This window comes from Stegodyphus dumicola, chromosome 3 (assembly GCF_044657685.1).
Source record: "Stegodyphus dumicola isolate Sdum_Otavi_A_Nest chromosome 3, ASM4465768v1".
In the NCBI taxonomy this organism is placed as follows: domain Eukaryota; kingdom Metazoa; phylum Arthropoda; class Arachnida; order Araneae; family Eresidae; genus Stegodyphus; species Stegodyphus dumicola.
Genome location: NC_140770.1, coordinates 207,154,610 through 207,174,250, shown reverse-complemented (window position 1 = coordinate 207,174,250; position 19,641 = coordinate 207,154,610). Strand labels below are relative to the sequence as shown.

The window sequence follows — 19,641 nt, the reverse complement described above, 5'->3', positions numbered from 1 at the left end:
TAATAAAGAAAGGGTAGCTGTAATGCTTTTTTTTTTTTTTTTTTTGTGTGTGTGTGTGTGTTTGTTTTAACGTTTTATTGCATATTTTTTAATAATGAAAAAACAGGGACATATTTTTGTTAAAAATGGAAAGTAAACTCCTTAAAAAGACTGATTTATTAATATATCAACTATATTTAATGTTAAAAATCTGTATATTAAAATTTCAGATGAAACTTTCTTTTGACTTAGGATTTATGTTTTTCTAGGTATGGAATGCTGGTCTGAGGGTTCTCTATGCTATAGGACAATGGCCAGGCAATACTCATGATACATTTATATGGAGTGGACTGAAACAAAATCTAGATAGTATTTTGTCGCATCGTGCATATCTTTGGAAGATAGTGGATTATATTCCCATTTTATCATGGGAATATCTCTATAATGAGAAGCACAGAAAAGTTCATGCAGCTATAGAGATCAAATCAAGATTTAGGGTACTGCACGATACTGGTGGAACACTATTGTATTCACAAAGCAAAATATGTAAAATAGTCATATCTGGTGGCCATTTTACATAATATATGCTTAAGGTATTATGTTGAAAATCCTGAGATTGATGTGTTTGAAGATGATGAGTTGGTACCTTCAGAAAGAGTTCAGCATGTTGAAATTGCATTGCACAATGAATTTTCTTTAAATTTTGAAACTCGATAATAAAAACCCAAAGTGGGCAACAATGAACCTCTGGCAAAGGTGAAACCCCCTTCATGGATAATAAAGAATATATTATGAAAAAAATTACTTTCATAATATATTCTTGGGGACCCACAAGCCATGGTTTATATTTAAACCTGTAACTAAATGCACAACCCTAAATGATTTTAATTTATAATAATAATCTTAAATAATTTTATTAGTCCTGGTTTCAAATGCATACTGACAACTTTTATCATTATTGTTCTTCCCTCTGAATTTCTTGTTTCCATCATTTATGTTTAAAAACTCTTGACTACCAGAAATAACTTAATAGGCTTGATATATATATATATTTTAGTGTTGGGTATGCCAGTCATGATTTACAATAGTAAGTCACTATAAATTAGCATTGCACTTAATTTATCTTAAACTTAGCAATAAGATTTACTGCACCGAAATTCAGTTTCTTCCAAAAAGTCAAATGTTTCCCTTTCATCCCCTTCCGTGGGACAAGATAGAAAATTTCCATGTGACAATACACATTTAATAGCATAAGAACTTCATGCTTATTTATTATAGTATAAATTAAACCTGACATATTCTGTCAAAGATATTTAAATGTATTTCCTAAAAACAATTATTTCACTCTATACTGTTTATGTCTTCTTGAGGGTGGGCAAAACAAATATTGGACAGTTCAATTTTCCTCCACCATTCCTGTGAGCGTATTCTTCGATTAAGCAGGGTTTTGCTCCAATTCCTGATTAGCATAATATGTAAAGAATAAACAGCTTAGATTTATGCCTCCATATCCTCTTGTATTATTTAAAGAACATACATTTTTCTTTTAATTCTAGATTTTAAAACATTAAAGTAAGGGAAAGATTGTTTGCTGAATTTAGATTTATATCATCATTACGCATTCACTATAATAACTTACTGCATACTTACCTCAGTGGGTTTGCCATTAAAAGAAATACATTTAAGTAAAATCATGAGTGTATAATAAATTGTTTTTCAGCCAAAAAAAAGAGAAGGGGGAAAATAAATACAGTTTGATTCACTTACTTTGTAGTACGCGACTCAACATTGTTATTGTAAACTAGACATTAGCCATACTTTAATAGTTGTCATCTCTGTATTTTTAGAACTTCGAAATTAGAATGTCAATTTTATCTGCCATTGTTATGGAGCTGTAGGATATCGAATGTTATTTCTTCAATGATAAAAAGAAATGAAATTTTTAATACCACATCTCATTCATATAACTTATTAACATAATTGAAAAACAATTTAATTCATTTCGTGTTATATCTGAAAATTAAAATTTGTAATACATTGACTAAAGATTCTTACAGGTCTTATTCCCATTTTCCTCCAGGAAAAAGATAATTGCTGTGTAAAATGCATAAATATTTTCACGAGACTTATAATAGTGGTATTAGAATTATTATAATGTTTATGTCATATAATGGATTTGTGAATTTCTTTTAAATAATTTTTATAATCACAAAATTTTATAAAATTAAGAAAGTAGTAAATTTTACAATTAAAATATGAATCCCACACTGCAGAAATACATACAAGAATGAAAACACTGTAATATTTGAAATGCATGATTTATTTTTTTAATAAATTAATAATTATATTTTGATTTTCTATGACAGCAGACTGATTTGCAACTGATTGCTTATACAAGTAACATATTTCACATAGTACATTAATATATTCTTCTGCATTTTAATTATTTTCTTTTCTGCAGCTGTAATATCATCTCTCTTCCTTTTTTCTCTTCGGTCTCCTGCTTCGAATAGTTGAGCTTCTATCTGAGGGAAAATTTTAAAATATTCATTCAAATTCAAATATTCTTAATTTTTATATTTCATAATGTAAAACACTTTTTATAATTAATTAAACAATGAAACTTCTCTAAAAAGGAACAATTCATAATATTGATTTCTTTAACTTTTAATTTTTTTCCCTTTATAATTTTTAAGACTGTTTATAGATCAAGAGGATTTAATGATTATTATTTTAAATTCTTAAAATCTTGTTGTTAATAAAAGACATACTCTGTATATAATGTTCGCAATAAAGAATTGAAATAACTCTTTTGTATGAGAAATATTAATTTACATCTGTTATAATTAATTTATACCAGCAGTTCTCAGCCGGTGGTATGCAAAGAAACAAAATATTTTTAACTATGAAATTCAAAAATCTCATAAAGAAAAGAATAGTTAATAGAAATTTCCTTTGATCGAAATTGACTTGAAGATTTGGAAAATGACACACTTGTTAACTTTTGGCTGAACCGAAAAAAAGAATTTAAAGGCATTTCAAATAAAGCTATCAAATTTGTATTGTCTTTTCGCACAACCTGTTTGTGTGAAAAATGATTTTTTCCATGTTAAATTTGAAATATAAATACTCATCAAAATAAAAAGTGGATCCTAATTTACCATCAAATGAAATAAGAGCAGACATAAAGAAATTAAATATTAAAGTATTATAACTGAAATTTTGATAATCAAGTGAATAATTAATTTAATTAAATTTAATTTTGATAATTAAGTAATCATCAGTTTTTAATCTAATAGTTCTTTATGTGTACATATTTAATACAAAGAGTGTGCAAATGGCAATATATATTATATATATATATGTTTTTAATATTTCTATTGAGGAATTGAAAAATAATCATTGTAAAATTAGTGGTAGTCTTAATGTTTTTCAGTTTTTGCTTAGATATTACACTACAGTCAAAAGGTTGAAAACTGCTGATTTATACCATTAAAGTTTTTCTGTTGGGAGGAAAAGAAGAATGCAGAAAACATTAGATTTTATGCAATAGATACAAACTTGTCATTCCTAAATGCCATTGCAGATTTCCTCGTGATAAAGGTGTGGAATTTTCTAATGTAAAAAAGAAAAAAGCATAAAATAAGCACAATTTACTCAACAATCTTGACTGAAATATACATGCTTTCAGAGATAGCATAAAGCAAGAAAAGTTTACTCAACAATCTTGATTGAAATATACATGCTTTCAGAAATAATATACAAAGCATACTGCATAATCAAAGTTATGAGTTTATATACTATGAGATACTATACATGTTTATAATATACCACGTTCCTATACACCTAGTCCACAATTTTCTATACAATTCATTAAAGATAGTTCCTGAAACTGACTTAAGAGAAATATGCATACTTCTAATTTATGCACAATTTGACAAACATTAATTTCAGGTAAAGAGCTACATGTATTATATCAAAGAAAGAATGAATAAGTGTAATTTGCCTTTATCCTACAAATACTTAAAAACATTTACATTAAAAAAATGAATTATACATAATGGTAGCAAATTTTTAATGAAAAACAAAACAAGAGTTGAAAACTTAATGCAGTTTTTGTCAATATTTTACTCTCTTAAAATTTATATAAACGTATAGAAACTTGAAATGCATACATTTGGCTGGAAAACTTGTGGTATTATACTGCACTCTAGGGAAAGGGAAAAAGTATACAATGAAGCAATCATAAGAATAAAAGATATTTGCATATTATTGAAACCAGCTTAATAAAAATTACCAAATTTTCAAAAATGTGCCAAACTCTGACAACGATTATGTATCAAAATTTTTCAGGTAACATGCTCATGACAATTTTTCATTCAAGCAATGTCACCATTTTCATATGTGTTTCTTATGTTGTATGTCAAGTTCCAATGGATTTTAGATACGAATAGTTGTTTTAGATTAATTTCAGATTTAAAATACTGCTTGTGGAGCTTACCATCAAAAGACGAAGCTGTGTTAAAAGTTCTGCAGGAATAGAACATTTTAGTACAAAAATTTCTAATAGAAACAACTATGAGATGAATTTGGTACATAGACAAGGCATGCAGTATAAAGTTTATGTAATTCTCTTATTTTATTTTTTTTTTTTAAGTGAAAACAGATCACTTGGCACAAGTGCTCAAAATTTAGACAAAAAATTTGTGGAAAATATATTTTTTTTAAACTATCATATAATTTTTATTTAATAATTCAAATTAGTATTTTAAAATTTGTTAAATGTTTTTTCCTTTGATATGTTGATAACATTTTGCCAACTTAGATAAATATTGAAAGTTTGGTTATGCTAAAAGCAAGCTGCAAAAACAACGTACTTCTCCTGATAAGTATTTTTCTCTTTTCATTTATAAAGACCACCAAACTGATCCAGGTGTTTGTGTTAATACGTTAAGTACCAAAAAATATTGAAGAATGCACAATGAAAGATGGCAACCAGTATGGTAAAAGATATAATTAATATATGCAATGAAAGAAATCTTATTAAAAGACGACTTTCATTATCAGCAGAGAAGCATGACACACTTACAGTAAAGAAATTAAGCTTTTGTTTCTGCACTTGTAGCTTTTAATAGCCAAAAATTGTTTTTTGAAATTTTATGAAATAAATAAATCTGAACATAACTGATATCAAATGAGAATGGGTCCAAACTTTCACTTAAGAAGCAGAAAGTGCACTGTAAATGCACAATATAATGAGCAGAACACAAAGCATAATTTATAAATTAACCTTTACTCTGGATGTATATATTACATTAATATCACATTAGAATTATCAGGGTTTCATATAATTTTTTATTTATTGTATTACATTGAAATACCTTTAATTTCATTTTTATATTTTCCCAACGATGTACAATATAAATCTAAAAATTGCTCTTAACTGTTTCATCACATAATGAATGTCTAAGGGAAGGAATGCCTGCGTGGAAGACTAAGTAAAACTTAGTACTCATGTTATACATTGAAAAAATGAAGAAAACACTCATGCAGCCAGCTTTTTCACCTGGATTTAAAGAGAGACTGGGATAGCGGTGTTCAGCAGGCTTATCTGCTTGTAGATAGATGGGCTTATTAATTACTATATAATTCAAGAACTAGTTAATTTTCATATGGTAAACATGCCTACTGTCACTGAAGAATCATGCATCTGCATTAAACAATAAAAATATAACACAAATTTGAAATTTAAATTAAACTTACTATTAGAAGAATTAAAACCAAATGCTGTAATTTGAAAATGGGAAAAAAATGTGGTTTATATTTGAAAAAGCAAGGATTTTTGTCTGAAAAGTAAAATATATTTTACACACACCTGTTGCTGTAGATTACTTTGGAGGGAATTTTCTATAGGATAAAGTAAATAAAGTTGTACACATTAAAAGAAATATATTTCTTTCGTTTTCAGGACTGGAACAATTCGTTACACCACACTACAACGCAGTAAACACTTGACCATAAGCTCAGAGAAATCATGGGAACTGATGTTTTTTGTTTACATCGACACGCAGTCTCATTGGATATTGATGTAGTTTATCGGACAAGCTCTCCTGGCACGAGAGCAAACCAGCTCCCCATTGCAATTTTGACGTCATCAGTTACCAGAGCGGTAAAGCGTTGCACTTGAATTCGACTTTAGCAGACGATAGCAGGAACGCCTCTTGCGAGCTAACATTTGCAATTTATCAGAGCGTTGCACTTGAATTCGCCCCTAACACTGGTACAAAATTTACTTGTTTTGGTAACTTAATTCGATTTACTTCAACTTGAAGCATATTTTAATTTACTTTTAGTAATAGAATCTAAGAAAATAAAGTAACACAATACTAACTTTAAAATCCATTTATTAATCTTTTGTAAGTTTCATCACTCGCCAGTGTTTCAGGAATTTATCTTAGCAGTTGTAAATTAGTGTTGTAAATTAGAGAAAGTTTTTTTTTTGGGGGGGGAGCAGTATTCACAGTTTATTGTTTACGATTTTTTATTTAGCCGCCACTTTTTTCCGATCGTCAAAGCTGGGTCTGCCTTGACGACAGACATTGGTAGTGAAGTCAAAAAATCGCCAAAGGAGATCGCTAAAGCTGTTCCCTTTCTTGAGATTAGGAGAATGTGAAATTTGTATCTTTGCTTAGTGCATGAAACTTTACAGAATAAAAAAGCTTTGATATCAAGTCCAGGCACTGTTTTAGAACGTTTTACAGCGACGTCTATCTTCCTTGACTTCGCAGATAAGCTCACCTTTGTAAATTTTTGAATGAAATCAATGATCAATACCGTAACTTTCACTTAGTAAAGTCATGGCTGCTTCCAGTAGTAGCATGAGTGTGTGGTTCCGAGTAATTAAACCACTTTATGGTTTAAGTAACAGATCGCTTTTAAGTGTCAGAATGCGTAGGCTGGCTACGTAAGTATCTAAATGTTTATTTTTTGGTTGGACAATGATTCTGGAATTGGAAATGGTTTCCAGCATATGTACCAAGTAATACGTCAGAAACTCCAGTTTTCGATTAGCACTTTAAACAGTGTTACTGTTTAGAATTAAAATGTTAACTTATTTGAATTTTTTATTATCTCTGTAGTTTCGAGTAGGATTCTTATGCATTTGAAATAGGTACTTTGCATATTCTCTGTTTCTTGCACTTTGGGTGTAATGATTATTTGCAATTGTATCCTGTGATTGTTCAGATGAATAATAGAGACTCGAAAATTTATAGTGGGGTAGCGGCGTGGATAAAAATCCTAAAAAATCTGACTTGATGGTATATAACAAAGGGACGACGCTCTGATTGGAATCGCGAAATTATTTTTTGAGATCGTTTATTTTTTTATAGGGTTGTAGTGCTATAAATTTAAATACTACTGGTGTAAACTGGGAATTTTCAGACATTTTGGGTTTAATGTTTTGAAATCGTAGTAGCAGAGAAAATATGTTTAATGAACTAATATTAAGCTGCATCTGTTTTTCAGTTAGTTTTAAAGGTTGGGTATTAAAATGATTCTGTATTTAATGGTTTTACTGTGGCTTTAATTTTATATAATGTGCCTTTAGAAGGAAAAATTAGTATTATATTTTTAAGCTACAGAATAATTTTATTCATGACATAAATTAAAAAAATTATTGGTAAAAGTATAGTTTAGGGTACCCCTTGACGAAACTTGGCGATTTTTGGAGGTACATGGATGCCGATTTTGTGCAATTCTTTGACTGGTTGTTTTGGCTTGCGAAGCCAAAATAACAAGACAAACAATTGCACAAACTCGGTATCCATGTACACATCGACTTATTTTCACTTAAAAAAAAATCCCTGAATTGCTCAAAAAGGGCATTGCGCACTCTTTTAACTTTATCCATGTACACATCGACTTATTTTCACTTAAAAAAAAATCCCTGAATTGCTCAAAAAGGGCATTGCGCACTCTTTTAACTTTATCCATGTACACATCGACCTATTTTCACTTTAAAAAAAATCACAGAGTTGCACAAACTTGCATTGCGCTTTCCCTTTACTTTGTCCATGTACACATCAATATATTTTCACTTAAAAATCAAAGAGCACCAAATTCTACAATATAGGCAAACAAAAAATACATAATCTCAATAAAATGCATTTTAAACCAAACAATAAAATAACATAAAGAAGGAAAAACATGTTATACATTTAAGCACTACCAAAAGCAAATATTCATATACCATGATTTTCGAGTTCGCTTCATACACCGAGTGCCACGTAAAAATCAAAATATCAATCATACTCAAATGACTTTTTCAAACCAGGTTTTCTTTCTGATCGAATGCTTCACATAGTGACCGTCTGAACCTTTCTTCCTACAAACCCATTCAAATCTATCTAAACGGTTTTTACATTCGACTAGACAGACGCATATCCTTCCTACATACAGGACACTTATAATGGCTACTAAGTAAACCTTCATTTACACACCAGTCAATTAAAGCTCTTTTCCCCTTTCCCTCCAAATGGTACAGAAACTTCAAATTAATCTTACTACATTCAAACATTCTACCGTCTAAAAGAATCAAACCAACACACACCCCAAAAAAGCTTACAAAACATCCCACGATTCAAAATTTCCCAGAATCATGCACCCGATAACGTCACAGTAGGGTTTCCATAATATTCAACTACTTAGGCTACCATAAATGAAACAACTTGGCAATAAATCAAACAACAACTTTGCCATAATACAAGAGGTACCTTAAAGTCTACTCTACCCAAATTATTTTATTCTTTAGGCTGGTATTTAGTTATAAGTAACTTGAATTAGAATTTTTATTTCCTTTAAAATACGAGCCTTTTGCTTCATAAGAATGTTAGTTGGCAGTGTTAATTGATTCATTTAAGAAATTTTTCCATTATATAATGTGCAATATTAAAAGTACTACAAAGCATTTTTACTGTGAATATTTAAAAAGTAATGATGAAATAGTTATCAATATGATGTTATATCAATAGATACAGTCTGAATTTAGAAAGCTTTTGAGCAATATTTAGTGTATACTTTGCACTGAACTCGTAGTTAACTAAACCTTATCAAAAAAAAAAAAAAAAAAAAAAAAAAAAAAAAGTTTTATTGCAGAACAGTGAAAAAATTTTATTATGAGCCATAATTAGAAAGCAACAAGAAATTTAAAAAGGGAAAGAAGTATGTGAGATTATAGCAATGATGATACAATATTTAAGAAAATTGTTTTTATATGCAACATTCGAAACTTTAAAAATTTACTTTTCCACTAAAGCCATATTGTATATTTTTGGCTTTTCTCTTCTCCCAAATTACTTTGGCCAGTAGCTTGATACTTATTTTTTCCTATATTTCCAAACTTTTGGTCATTTTTTTTTTTTCTTTGTTTGTTTTTGTTTTTTGTATTTGCGTATTATTTTATGGATACCAAAGCTGTTAACTGTTGCCAAGCAGCATGATTTAGTGCCAGTTATATGTAAGTGTAATGTCACAACACACTCATAATATCTGCACTTTTGTTTGATGTGGTTCCGATTGGTTTTCTATAATCCACCATTTGTTTTTGTGAACAATGACATAAATTAATTTTTATTGCTGTAATTTTCCCTTGCATTTTGAAGATAATGAAATAGAGAGCTGTAGAATCACATTTGTGATTCTGCTTCAGTTCCTTTACAGTGGTCAGTTCAGTGGTGCAAAGAATTAACATTTACTCAGTGGTGCATAGAATTACATTTTGGAGAACAGCTGGATATAAATGACAAAAAGTAATGGAATAGACCAGTTATAGTTTACGGTTTCAAACACAACCTGCCAAAATATATGGAATTATCCAAAAGAAGCGCATGAGGTGAGAGGTTACGTTAAAGTGCTTTCTTCACAGGAAGAGAATTTATATGGCGGATTGAGGATGATCAAGGCAAGTCCCCATGTCATCAAGTGATGCTGTCATCATAGCATATATTTCTGAAAATATATGCTAAGCTTTGCATTAGGGTACTCTTCTGATTTAGTAATTCTTTCTCCAGATTTAAAAATGTATGTGTGTATGCATATATGCATGTATAGATGTGTTCATTTATGTATGTCTATATGTACATACACATACGGTTCAGTGACAAAAGCCCACAGGTTTCGATGCTAAATTTGAAAATACATTTTATTATTTATTTACTTATTTAACTTTGGTATGTCAAAATGAAAAATATCATTATGAAGTTTCTCTCATGCTATTTTTAAGCTGATATGGCTGAGATTAAATATAATTGGGTTGATCTTTGGATTATGGTAACTTGGCGAAAATTTGGCGACCAACTCTGCTACAGCAACCCTCTATTTTTTTTCCGCCGCCATTTTGTCTTCACGAAGTAAAGACATGTTTCTTTTCTTTTTATTTACTCAACACTTTTTTCAACAATCTAATAACCACTTATGCTAGAAATTTTATGTAACAAAACTGCTTAATCATGACAAATATTAACTGCAAAATTGGGAAAAAGTGCACAATCGCAAACTCCTTGCGCATTTTTCACAATAATACATACACATAAACCATGTACACGTCGACTTCTTTTTACTTAAAAAAAATCCCAGAATTGTACAAAAATGGCATTGCGCACACTCTTTACTATATCCATGTACACCGCTTTTTTTCTCATAAATTAGAAAAATTTCACGAAAATGCATGACAATTTTCTGAATCTTTAAACCCGGTAAAAAGAACATATACGAAATTACCTTATCGCGAAAAAGTATATACCCTTTCCAAATATGAACATTTCCACGTATAAAATAAATAAAATATCCAAAAACTTTTACCTCTAAATTATCTATTATATTATAAACATCAGCAACGAATTTATACGCAAACATTAAAAATAGTTACAAATACTTAGTGTCAAATATTTAAATTATTTCCATACACGTTTACTTCAACTGAAACGTATACCAAATTCCTACAAACATAAAATTCACAAAATAACTATCATTTAATTAAAATATCACTAAACCATGTACACGTTGACTTATTTTTACTTAAAAAAAATCTCAGAATTGCACAAAAATGGCATTGCGCACACTTCACTATATCCATGTACACTGCTTTTTTCTCATAAATTAGAAAAATTTCACGAAAATGCATGAAAATACTCAACGTATACTACTCAAACGTATTCCAAAATACTACAAACATATAACTCACAAAATCATAAACATTAAATTAAAATATAATTAAATTAAAAAACACTACTTAAAATATAAATAAGCACATACATTAAATTAATAAAAATTATATTACAATCCTAATTACTTTAAACTAAATCATTGCTAATAACAATTTTCCAATAATACCATTTTAATTTATTTACTCCTTACATTTAGAACAATGCATAAAAATAATATCCTCAAATGATTAAAAATACTAACTTACCTAATCTTCTTCAGAATCTTCATTACATGGCACGCACACTTCCCTACAGAAAGAGTTCCAATCGGCTGCAGTACTACTGCTAATTTCTAAATCCGAAATCCAGTAGTCAACTTATTATTAATTATTATGTATTAAAAATTTAGAATTCACTTTACATAGCGCCATGCAATCTGAAAATTAATCAACACTATTTCACACAACACACAATGAAGCTTAATACAAAATAATTTTTCCAAATTTACCCCCTTTTCTGATTAAAGAACTGTAATTTGTCCATTAATGTCACATGACATATCTCATGATCTCTCATTTCCCTCACACAAAATAATGCATAATCGGAACTGAGTGCTTCTCACATTATTACCAAAGTCCTAGGTAGTAACCTTCATCGCCTCCAAAATGTCGCCAAACTACCTGTTACCATATTCCAAAGATCAGCCTATAATTGTTTCATTATTAAAACTATTAACCTTTTTAATTGAAAAGTACTTGAAATTTTTTTTCTTCCTTTTTAGTTTTTAACATAGGTAAAACAATTTTATGAAATTAAGCACAATAAAAACTTGGTGTAGAGATATTTTATTCTTTACTTTAGGCTGAACTTATTATCAAAGTTTAAACATATTTCTGATTCAAAACTTTTTTGAATGTAATTATTATAATTTGGCAATTTTCTAGATACCTTCTTTTAGATTTCTGAATAAATTAAAACTGTGAGCTGACACACTATCAGAAAATGAATTCCAAGTGTAACACCTCAATCTTTCAGCTACAGCAGTTTGGAATATAAGTGTTTTTAATTTCAGTTTAATTTTTTTGGAGGGGGGATGGAACAACTCTTAGAATTCTAGATAGACATACATATCTAAAAATTTAAGTACAGTCACCTCAAACTATAGTAATAAATATATAGCATGTTATTATAGTTTGTGAAGATTACAAATAATTTTTCATAAAATTTTGTAACTACATGAATATATATGGTAAAAATATATTTATGGGCGCCCCTTGATGAAAATTGACATTTTGGCTGTACATGGACACCAAATTTGTGCAGTTCTTTGACTTGTTATTTTTCTTCCTATAGCGATGATTTTGACACCAAAAAATGCTGCTACACAAAGCCAAAATAACAAGTAAAAAAATTGCACAAATTTGGTATCCGTGTACACATCGACCTATTTTCACTTAAAAAACATCAAAGTGCGCAAACTTGGCACTGTGCACTGACTTTGTCCATGTACACGTCAATCTATTTTCACTTAAAAATCGAAGGAGCATCCTATTCTACACTAAAGCCAAACAAAAATTTTATAATCTCAATAAAATGCATTTTAAATCAAACAATGAAATAACATAAAAAATACATCTTATCGTATCTAAGCACTACACGAAGGAAATAACCACTTACCTTATTTAGAAATTTCTATGTCTTCAGCCTGTGACACACAGAATTCCTTAACATCATCTGAAAACTTTCCTGAAACCATGTTCCCTTTCTAATGAACATTTTATATGGTGAGCATTTGAACCTTTCATGCAACAAAGCCATTTGAATGATCTTTACGTTCGACCATACGCATTTCCTTTGTACAAACAGGACACTTATAATTCTGTTGAATTACATCCAACAAGGATCTTCTGTTCTCAACCACTTCGGGGGGGGGGTTGCTACCGTGTGCTGCTCAGCCGATATAGTAGTTAAGGGAGCCTACTGCGATAGTTAACCCTTTCGTGCCTAATGGGACACATACGTCCCAAACAAATTTCAAAAAATAGTCTTGGAAAGAAACGCTTTTCTGTCTAATGGGAGACTTTCCCACCAGTCCTGCCAATATTTTTGAAGGTATTTTCAGTCACAGAACATAGATGGCACTACCATACATAATGCAATTCCTGTGTTTTTGAAGTGTTGTAGCAGCTCATTCCATACTCTATGAACGTAAATAGTTTAGTTTTGGAAAATACCGCCTATTTTCGATTAAATTTTGATTTATCCATAAATCTAAGACCAGATAAGTTACTCACGAAGCGGATTACCTCTAATAAACTGGTAAGTGGCAAAGTTTTACTTCCGTTTTTATTATCGGGACATATGTGTCCCTTTCATCTTGGATAATGGGAACACATTGTCCCAAGAGGCCTGTGATAAGGTCACATAAAAAAAGAAGAGACTGAAGATTAATATGGACAAGGATGTCTTGTGAGAATAAGCTGAAAATTATTATTTTTTAACTTACAAACACGTTTTCAATAGTTAAAATAGTCTTTATTAAAATAATTAAATCGTTGGCAATGTTAAAAACGCAAGCTCGAGAGCCACGAATTGCTCTCGCACGTAAAATGTATAGAATTTGATTTGAGATAGATAGGTTTTTCTCTGCAGAATTGTATGTAGCCATTTTTTTCAGCATTCAATAAATTTTATTATGCCGTGTTTTGTTTTCAACCTGATGTCACAACCCGGGGTTTGCATAGCGGTTTCGGCCACTACACCACAGCAGTAAATATTAAAAGTTGGTGGCAGCTTTTAGGGATTGTTCCTGAGAGTAAATTTAGGAATGGACTTTTTCGCCTGTGAACAGTCAAGACTTTCTTCTCTTCAAGAACGATCTAATTTTGCATGCAAGGACAGTTCGTGTGGTGAAGCCTCTTCAGTGACAAGTGACAGTGTGTCAGAAGGGAACGCCGGAGGAAGCGTGATCTAGTGCCGCAAAATAGTGAAATTTCCCAGAAGAATATCCAAGTAGTGCCAGAGTCAATCGAAGGTGTCTTCAAAATTGGTGAGTACCATTTTTGTGATTTTGGAGAAGTTATGCCAGTTATTCGAGACTAGGCTTATTTTGGATATAGAGCAGGAAAAGGTTGCCTCTTAATTAGCATTTTTTTATATACGCTTTGTTTGTAGGCATAGGTATTATCATTAAGTGTTGTAAGGCAATTTGTGTTCAGAATTGTTAGGGAATTATTCAGTTTTGGAGAGGTAGACCTGTTGTTGTTTTTGTGTTATTGTTTTTTGGGGTAGGTTATTTTTCTTTAATTTTCCATAAGGGTGAGTTTATGAGGAAATTTACTAAAGCTCTGCTATTGGAGTTAGCGGAGGAGTTTGAAACAAATGTGTCTCAGGCAAATAGAGTAAGAGAAATCAGGCAGGCTATTCTAAATGCCAAGGACTATGAAGAAGAAGCTGCGAAAGAATACGCGGCAAGAATTTGGGCTGCGGCTGAGCAGAGAAAAACAGAAGAAATAGCCGAACAAGAGAGAGCAGAGCGGGAACAAGAGAGAGCAGAGCGAGAACGTGAACAAGAGAGAGCGGAATGGGAGTGGGAGCGAGTTTTTGAATTGGAAAGGTTAAAACTGATGAATGTGGTTCAGACTAATAGCCTAGCTTCCACGGTTTCGAAAGTTGAACAATCTAGAGAAAAAAAGGTTAATTTGAAAGATCTAGTACCGCGTTTTGAACCGAGTAATATAGATATTTCATTATTTTTTATGCTATTTGAGAAACAAGCTCAAAAAGACAACGTTAATGAGATTGATTGGGTCTCACAATTAATTCCTTTATTACGTCACGATGTAGCCCAGTTAATAGTGAAAGAACCAGCAGATAAAGGGGATGATTATCAGCATGTTAAGAAATTACTCATGCAGAGATTCAAGCTTAGTTCTTGGGCACTAAAAACAAAATTTGAAGAACATTCTAGAAAAAACGGAATGTTATGGGTGGATTTAGTGTATGAATTGAGAGTGTATTTAGAGAATTGGTTGGATTAAGTAGAAGTTCAAGATTTTGAAAGTCTTAAGGAACTTATGCTCACTGAGCAAATTAAGCAGTGAGTCCCTCTAGAAATAAGAGAGCACTACTTAGACAATTGGGAAGAATTTAAAACAGCTTCCATTTTAGCAGAGAAATGCGACAAGTATGAGACTTTGCAAAGAGATACGAGGAAGTTAGAACAGAGAGCGGGGTTAAAGAAACCGTTTGAGAAAGATAGAGAGCGGTATGTAAATTCTAACTGTAGTTATAATCAGAAAAGTAGTGGTCATCAAAGAATTGAATCAGAGTAGCATTTACACTCTGTGTCCAAAGGCTGTTTCACCCATACAGTTTTCCCTAATAAGTCACTAGTATTAATCCAAGTACACAGATCCATACCAGCTCCAGAAAAAGAGGCTCCTAAAAAAAGCAAGTTTTCAATGAAGCAGGTTTCGAGAAACAGCGGAAAATAAGGTGTTACGAATGTGGAAAGGACGGACATATCCGACCTAACTGTCCATCGCTGGGAAAGAATAAGTCTAATCTGGTGAATAATCTAGGAACGGAGAGTTGAGGAAAATGTTTTGAGCCGTATTTCAAGAAAGCAGTAATTAATGGGATAGAGAGGGAATATCTGAGAGATACTGGAGCTGGTATGGATCTGTGTACTTGGATTAATACTAGTGACTTATTAGGGAAAACTGTATGGGTGAAACAGCCTTTGGACACAGAGTGTAAATGTTTACCTTTAACGAAAGTCACCATTGAAGGTGATTTTGGTGTGGTCACCAAAAAGGCAGCGGTTATTCCGGTAGAGTTAGATAAAGAGTACTATTTGTTAGAGAATAAAACTGCACAGTTGATTGAGGAAATTAGGGAACGACCGGTTCTCTTGAATGCTGTGGAGACTCATAGTCAGGCGCATGCACGCAGGAGTTTAGAGAGAGCGAGTGCAAAAGACTTGGATTCCAGATCGGAAGAAAAGAAAGAGATAGAAAATGAAAGGGCCATCAATAATGAGTATTCGGAAGAAAGGAATTTAACCAGTAATACGGAGGAGGCAATTAAAATTGCAGACATCAGTTTAGAAGAAAGGTCTATCCTTGCGGATGTTTTGCCAGCAGAATTCTTGGAAGCATGAAAAACTTGCGCTACTTTAGCGACCCTGTGGAAGAAAGGGGAAAGTGAAAATGAAAAAGAGTTTATAATAGTCAAGGAAAGACTATTCAGAGTGGCAGGTTCTAAAAAAGGGGAAGATAAGCGTCAGTTGTGTGCGCCTCTCGTTTTTAGGAAAGGGATCTTGAAGTTATGCCACAAAGAAATCTCTCGTCATTTAGGGGTAACAAAAACCAAGGATAGAGTTTTGACACACTATTTCTGGCCTAATTGCTACCAGGAAATTGGAGAATTTGTGAGGAGGTGCAATATTTGTCAGCATGTAGATCACAATAAGGATAAAAGGAAAGCCCCTATGAAGATTGTGCCTGTTATATCAGAAGTGTTTAGCAGATTAAATATTGATGCAGCAGGACCTCTGAGCCCTAGTTCGCGTGAAAATAAATACTTAATTACGTCTATTTGTATTGCTTCCAAATATCCAGATGCCATCCCTGTACAGAATTTAAGCTCTAAAAGTGTGATTCAAGCCTTGATACAAATCTTTTCTAGATCTGGTAACCCTAAGGAAATTCAGTGTGATTTGGATAGATCGTTTACCAGTGAACTTACATCTGAGTTTTTTAGCAAGTTCGGAATTAAGGTGTATCATTCTTCTGTGTGTCACCCTCAAAGTAATTCTGTTGAAAGGTTGCATTCCACCTTGAAAAGGGTATTGAAGTCTTTGTGCTTGGAAAGCGGAAAGGACTGGGAAGAATGTTTGCCATGTGCTTTGTTCGCCCTCAGAATTGTTAGCCATGAGAGCACAGGTTTTAGTCCCTGCGAGTTAGTACAGGGAAAAAATTTGAGAATGCCTCAAACGATTGTGTATGAAAACTGGCTAGAGGAAGAAAGTTCAGACCCCCACTGTGGTCGAGTATGTTCTAGACTTAATAAACAGATTAAAGAAGTGTCAGGAGCTGGCTGTAGAGAGGATGAAAGAGTGTCAGAGTAAAAGGAAACTCTGGTATGATCGCAACGCTGTTACGAGAAGGTTTAAGGTCGGAAATCTCGTGCTTGTTTTAGCCATGTCTAAACCACACAAAATGGCTGTGAACTGGATAGAGCCAGGTAAAGTAACTAATGTGATTTCCGAAACCAATTATACGGTAGAGATTCGGGTAAGCATAGCAGTGATACTATTTATCATGTCAATTTGATTGCACCTTATCATCAGTGCCCAGTGTTTGTGAATTTGATGAAAGAGGATATCGATGTAGAAGTTGATATTCCTTCTCTTTTGGCTGCTACAACGCAGATAGATTTGAGAAAACGGATAATTCCTGTAAGTGATGTTTGTAGTGTTTATGAATTATATTTTTGGGGATTTAAATTTGTTTGCATCTTGTGTTTCCTTTTCAAAATGGTTAGAATTAAATGTTTTATATTAAGTATTAGCATTGTGTAAAATTTGAGGAATATGCTTTGTATAAGGCACACATTAGGAGTAGTTTAAATTATTTTTGTTGTATTTGTGCGGTTATGTTATCTAAAAATAAGTGCAGGGTAATTTAACTGGCTTCTCTATTATCACTTAAATGGTTACCACTTGTGTTTTGAAAGCAGTGAAATGTATTTAGAATTTTTCCTTCCATAGTCAAGAAAAATTTCTTTATGAGGGGAGGAGTTGTGATAAGGTCTCATAAAAGAAGAAGAGACTGAAGATTAATATGGACAAGGATGTCTCGTGAGAATAAGCTGAAAATTATTACTTTTTAACTTACAAACACGTTTTCAATAGTTGTTAAAATAGTCTTTATTAAAATAATTAAATCATTGGCAATGTTAAAAACGCAAGCTCGAGAGCCACGAATTGCTCTCGCACGTAAAATGTATAGAATTTGATTTTTGAGATAGATAGGTTTTTCTCTGCAGAATTGTATGTAGCCATTTTTTTTTTCAGCATTCAATAAATTTTATTATGCTGTGTTTTGTTTTCAACTTGATGTCACAACTCAGGGTTTGCATAGTGGTTTTGGCCACTACACCACAGTCCTATGTGATCATTTCTCTAGATATTATATTTTTTGGTTACTTTTGAAATATTTGCTTATTATTTTTAATTTAGGCACATATTAATTCAATCTAAAATGACTCGACATCGGAGACTCACTAATGAAGAAATCAAAAAAATTTTAGAAGAGTCAGATGACGAAGATGTTGATTTGAATGATGAAATAGATGATTCCGATTTTCAAGATCCAACACACAATTTGCAGTACTCATCCAATTCAGGCGAGTGTGAAATGGTTATCGATCATGATACCATTCCCTAAAATACAAAGAACAGCGATGCTTTGAGTGATACTGATAAGGCATCACTTTCATCAGTTGATGAGATACCATCAGCTAATGCTTCAGGCTGCAAACCAATCTTATGGTTTCATGCAGATTCAACTTTCCAACGTCGAATGACAATTCCAGCAGAGTCATCGCCTAGTTTGTTATTCAAATTAAATCGTTCAGCTACCGCTTGGACGTGTTTCTCAAGATATTTCCAAAAAGTCTTATGATTTGGATCTCTCAATGCACAAACCAGCGACTCGAAAAGTTAGGACGAACAATTCACCCTACAGACCCCTCTGAAATTATGCTTGTCCTTGGATGCATGCTTGTCATGTCTTACAATAGGGTGCCGAAATTCTCTCATTATTGGTCATCTAATCCTTCTTTGCGAAATGTAGCAATAAAAAGTGCTATTTCAAGAGACAGATGTAAAACGTTGCTGTCGAAACTATATTTTGCTGCACCAGAAAAGCCAGAAAATGCAAGTAAAACATATTATATTTACGAGGTTGTTTCGTGCCTGAAACAAACCTTCAAACAGTGCCGAAGTGAAAGCTCATATCAAGCTATTGATGAATCAATGGCGAAATTCAAGGGACGTTCATCCCTCAAACAATATATGCTGATGAAACCTGTGAAAAGAGGAATAAAAATTTGGCAGCGATGTGATTGAAAAACGGGATATGTATATGACATGAACATTTATTCTGGAAAAGAAACGTGTGAAGTTCAAGGCACACTCGGGGAATGAGTAGTATGAAAGCTAATGGAGACAATCCTAGGTAAAGATGTGATGCTTGCGTTTGACCGATTTTTTACAAGTGTGCACCTGATGGAAACCCTGAAATTTCCTGCTGTTGGTACATGCATTAAGACACGCAAAGATGTTCCTAATTTTGCAACAAAACTAAGCAAAAGGGGGTGAGGCTGAGTTTCTCGTAACTAAAAATGGAACATTGTGTGCAAGGTGGCTTGATTCAAAGGAAGTGATGAT

The 19,641-nt window shown here is 32.1% G+C and overlaps 1 protein-coding gene and 1 long non-coding RNA gene across 2 annotated transcripts in view; one reads left to right on the top strand and one right to left on the bottom strand.

The window, feature by feature from the left end:
• Positions 1 to 1,986: 1,986 nt before the first annotated feature.
• On the bottom strand, positions 1,987 to 5,848 carry LOC118189258 (uncharacterized). Its single transcript, XR_015040400.1, has 2 exons — positions 3,541 to 5,848; positions 1,987 to 2,504 (listed from the first exon to the last, which is right to left on the bottom strand). It is a non-coding gene; the product is annotated as an uncharacterized LOC118189258 (long non-coding RNA).
• Positions 5,849 to 6,683: 835 nt separating this feature from the next.
• Roe1 (grpE protein homolog, mitochondrial Roe1) overlaps positions 6,684 to 19,641 on the top strand; it is a 31,985-nt gene continuing 19,027 nt past the window's right edge. Inside the window, exon 1 of the mRNA XM_085813807.1 lies at positions 6,684 to 6,943. Within this exon, the coding sequence (XP_085669933.1) occupies positions 6,837 to 6,943 (107 nt within the window). The 5' untranslated portion in view covers positions 6,684 to 6,836. The remainder of the gene's footprint in view (positions 6,944 to 19,641) is intronic.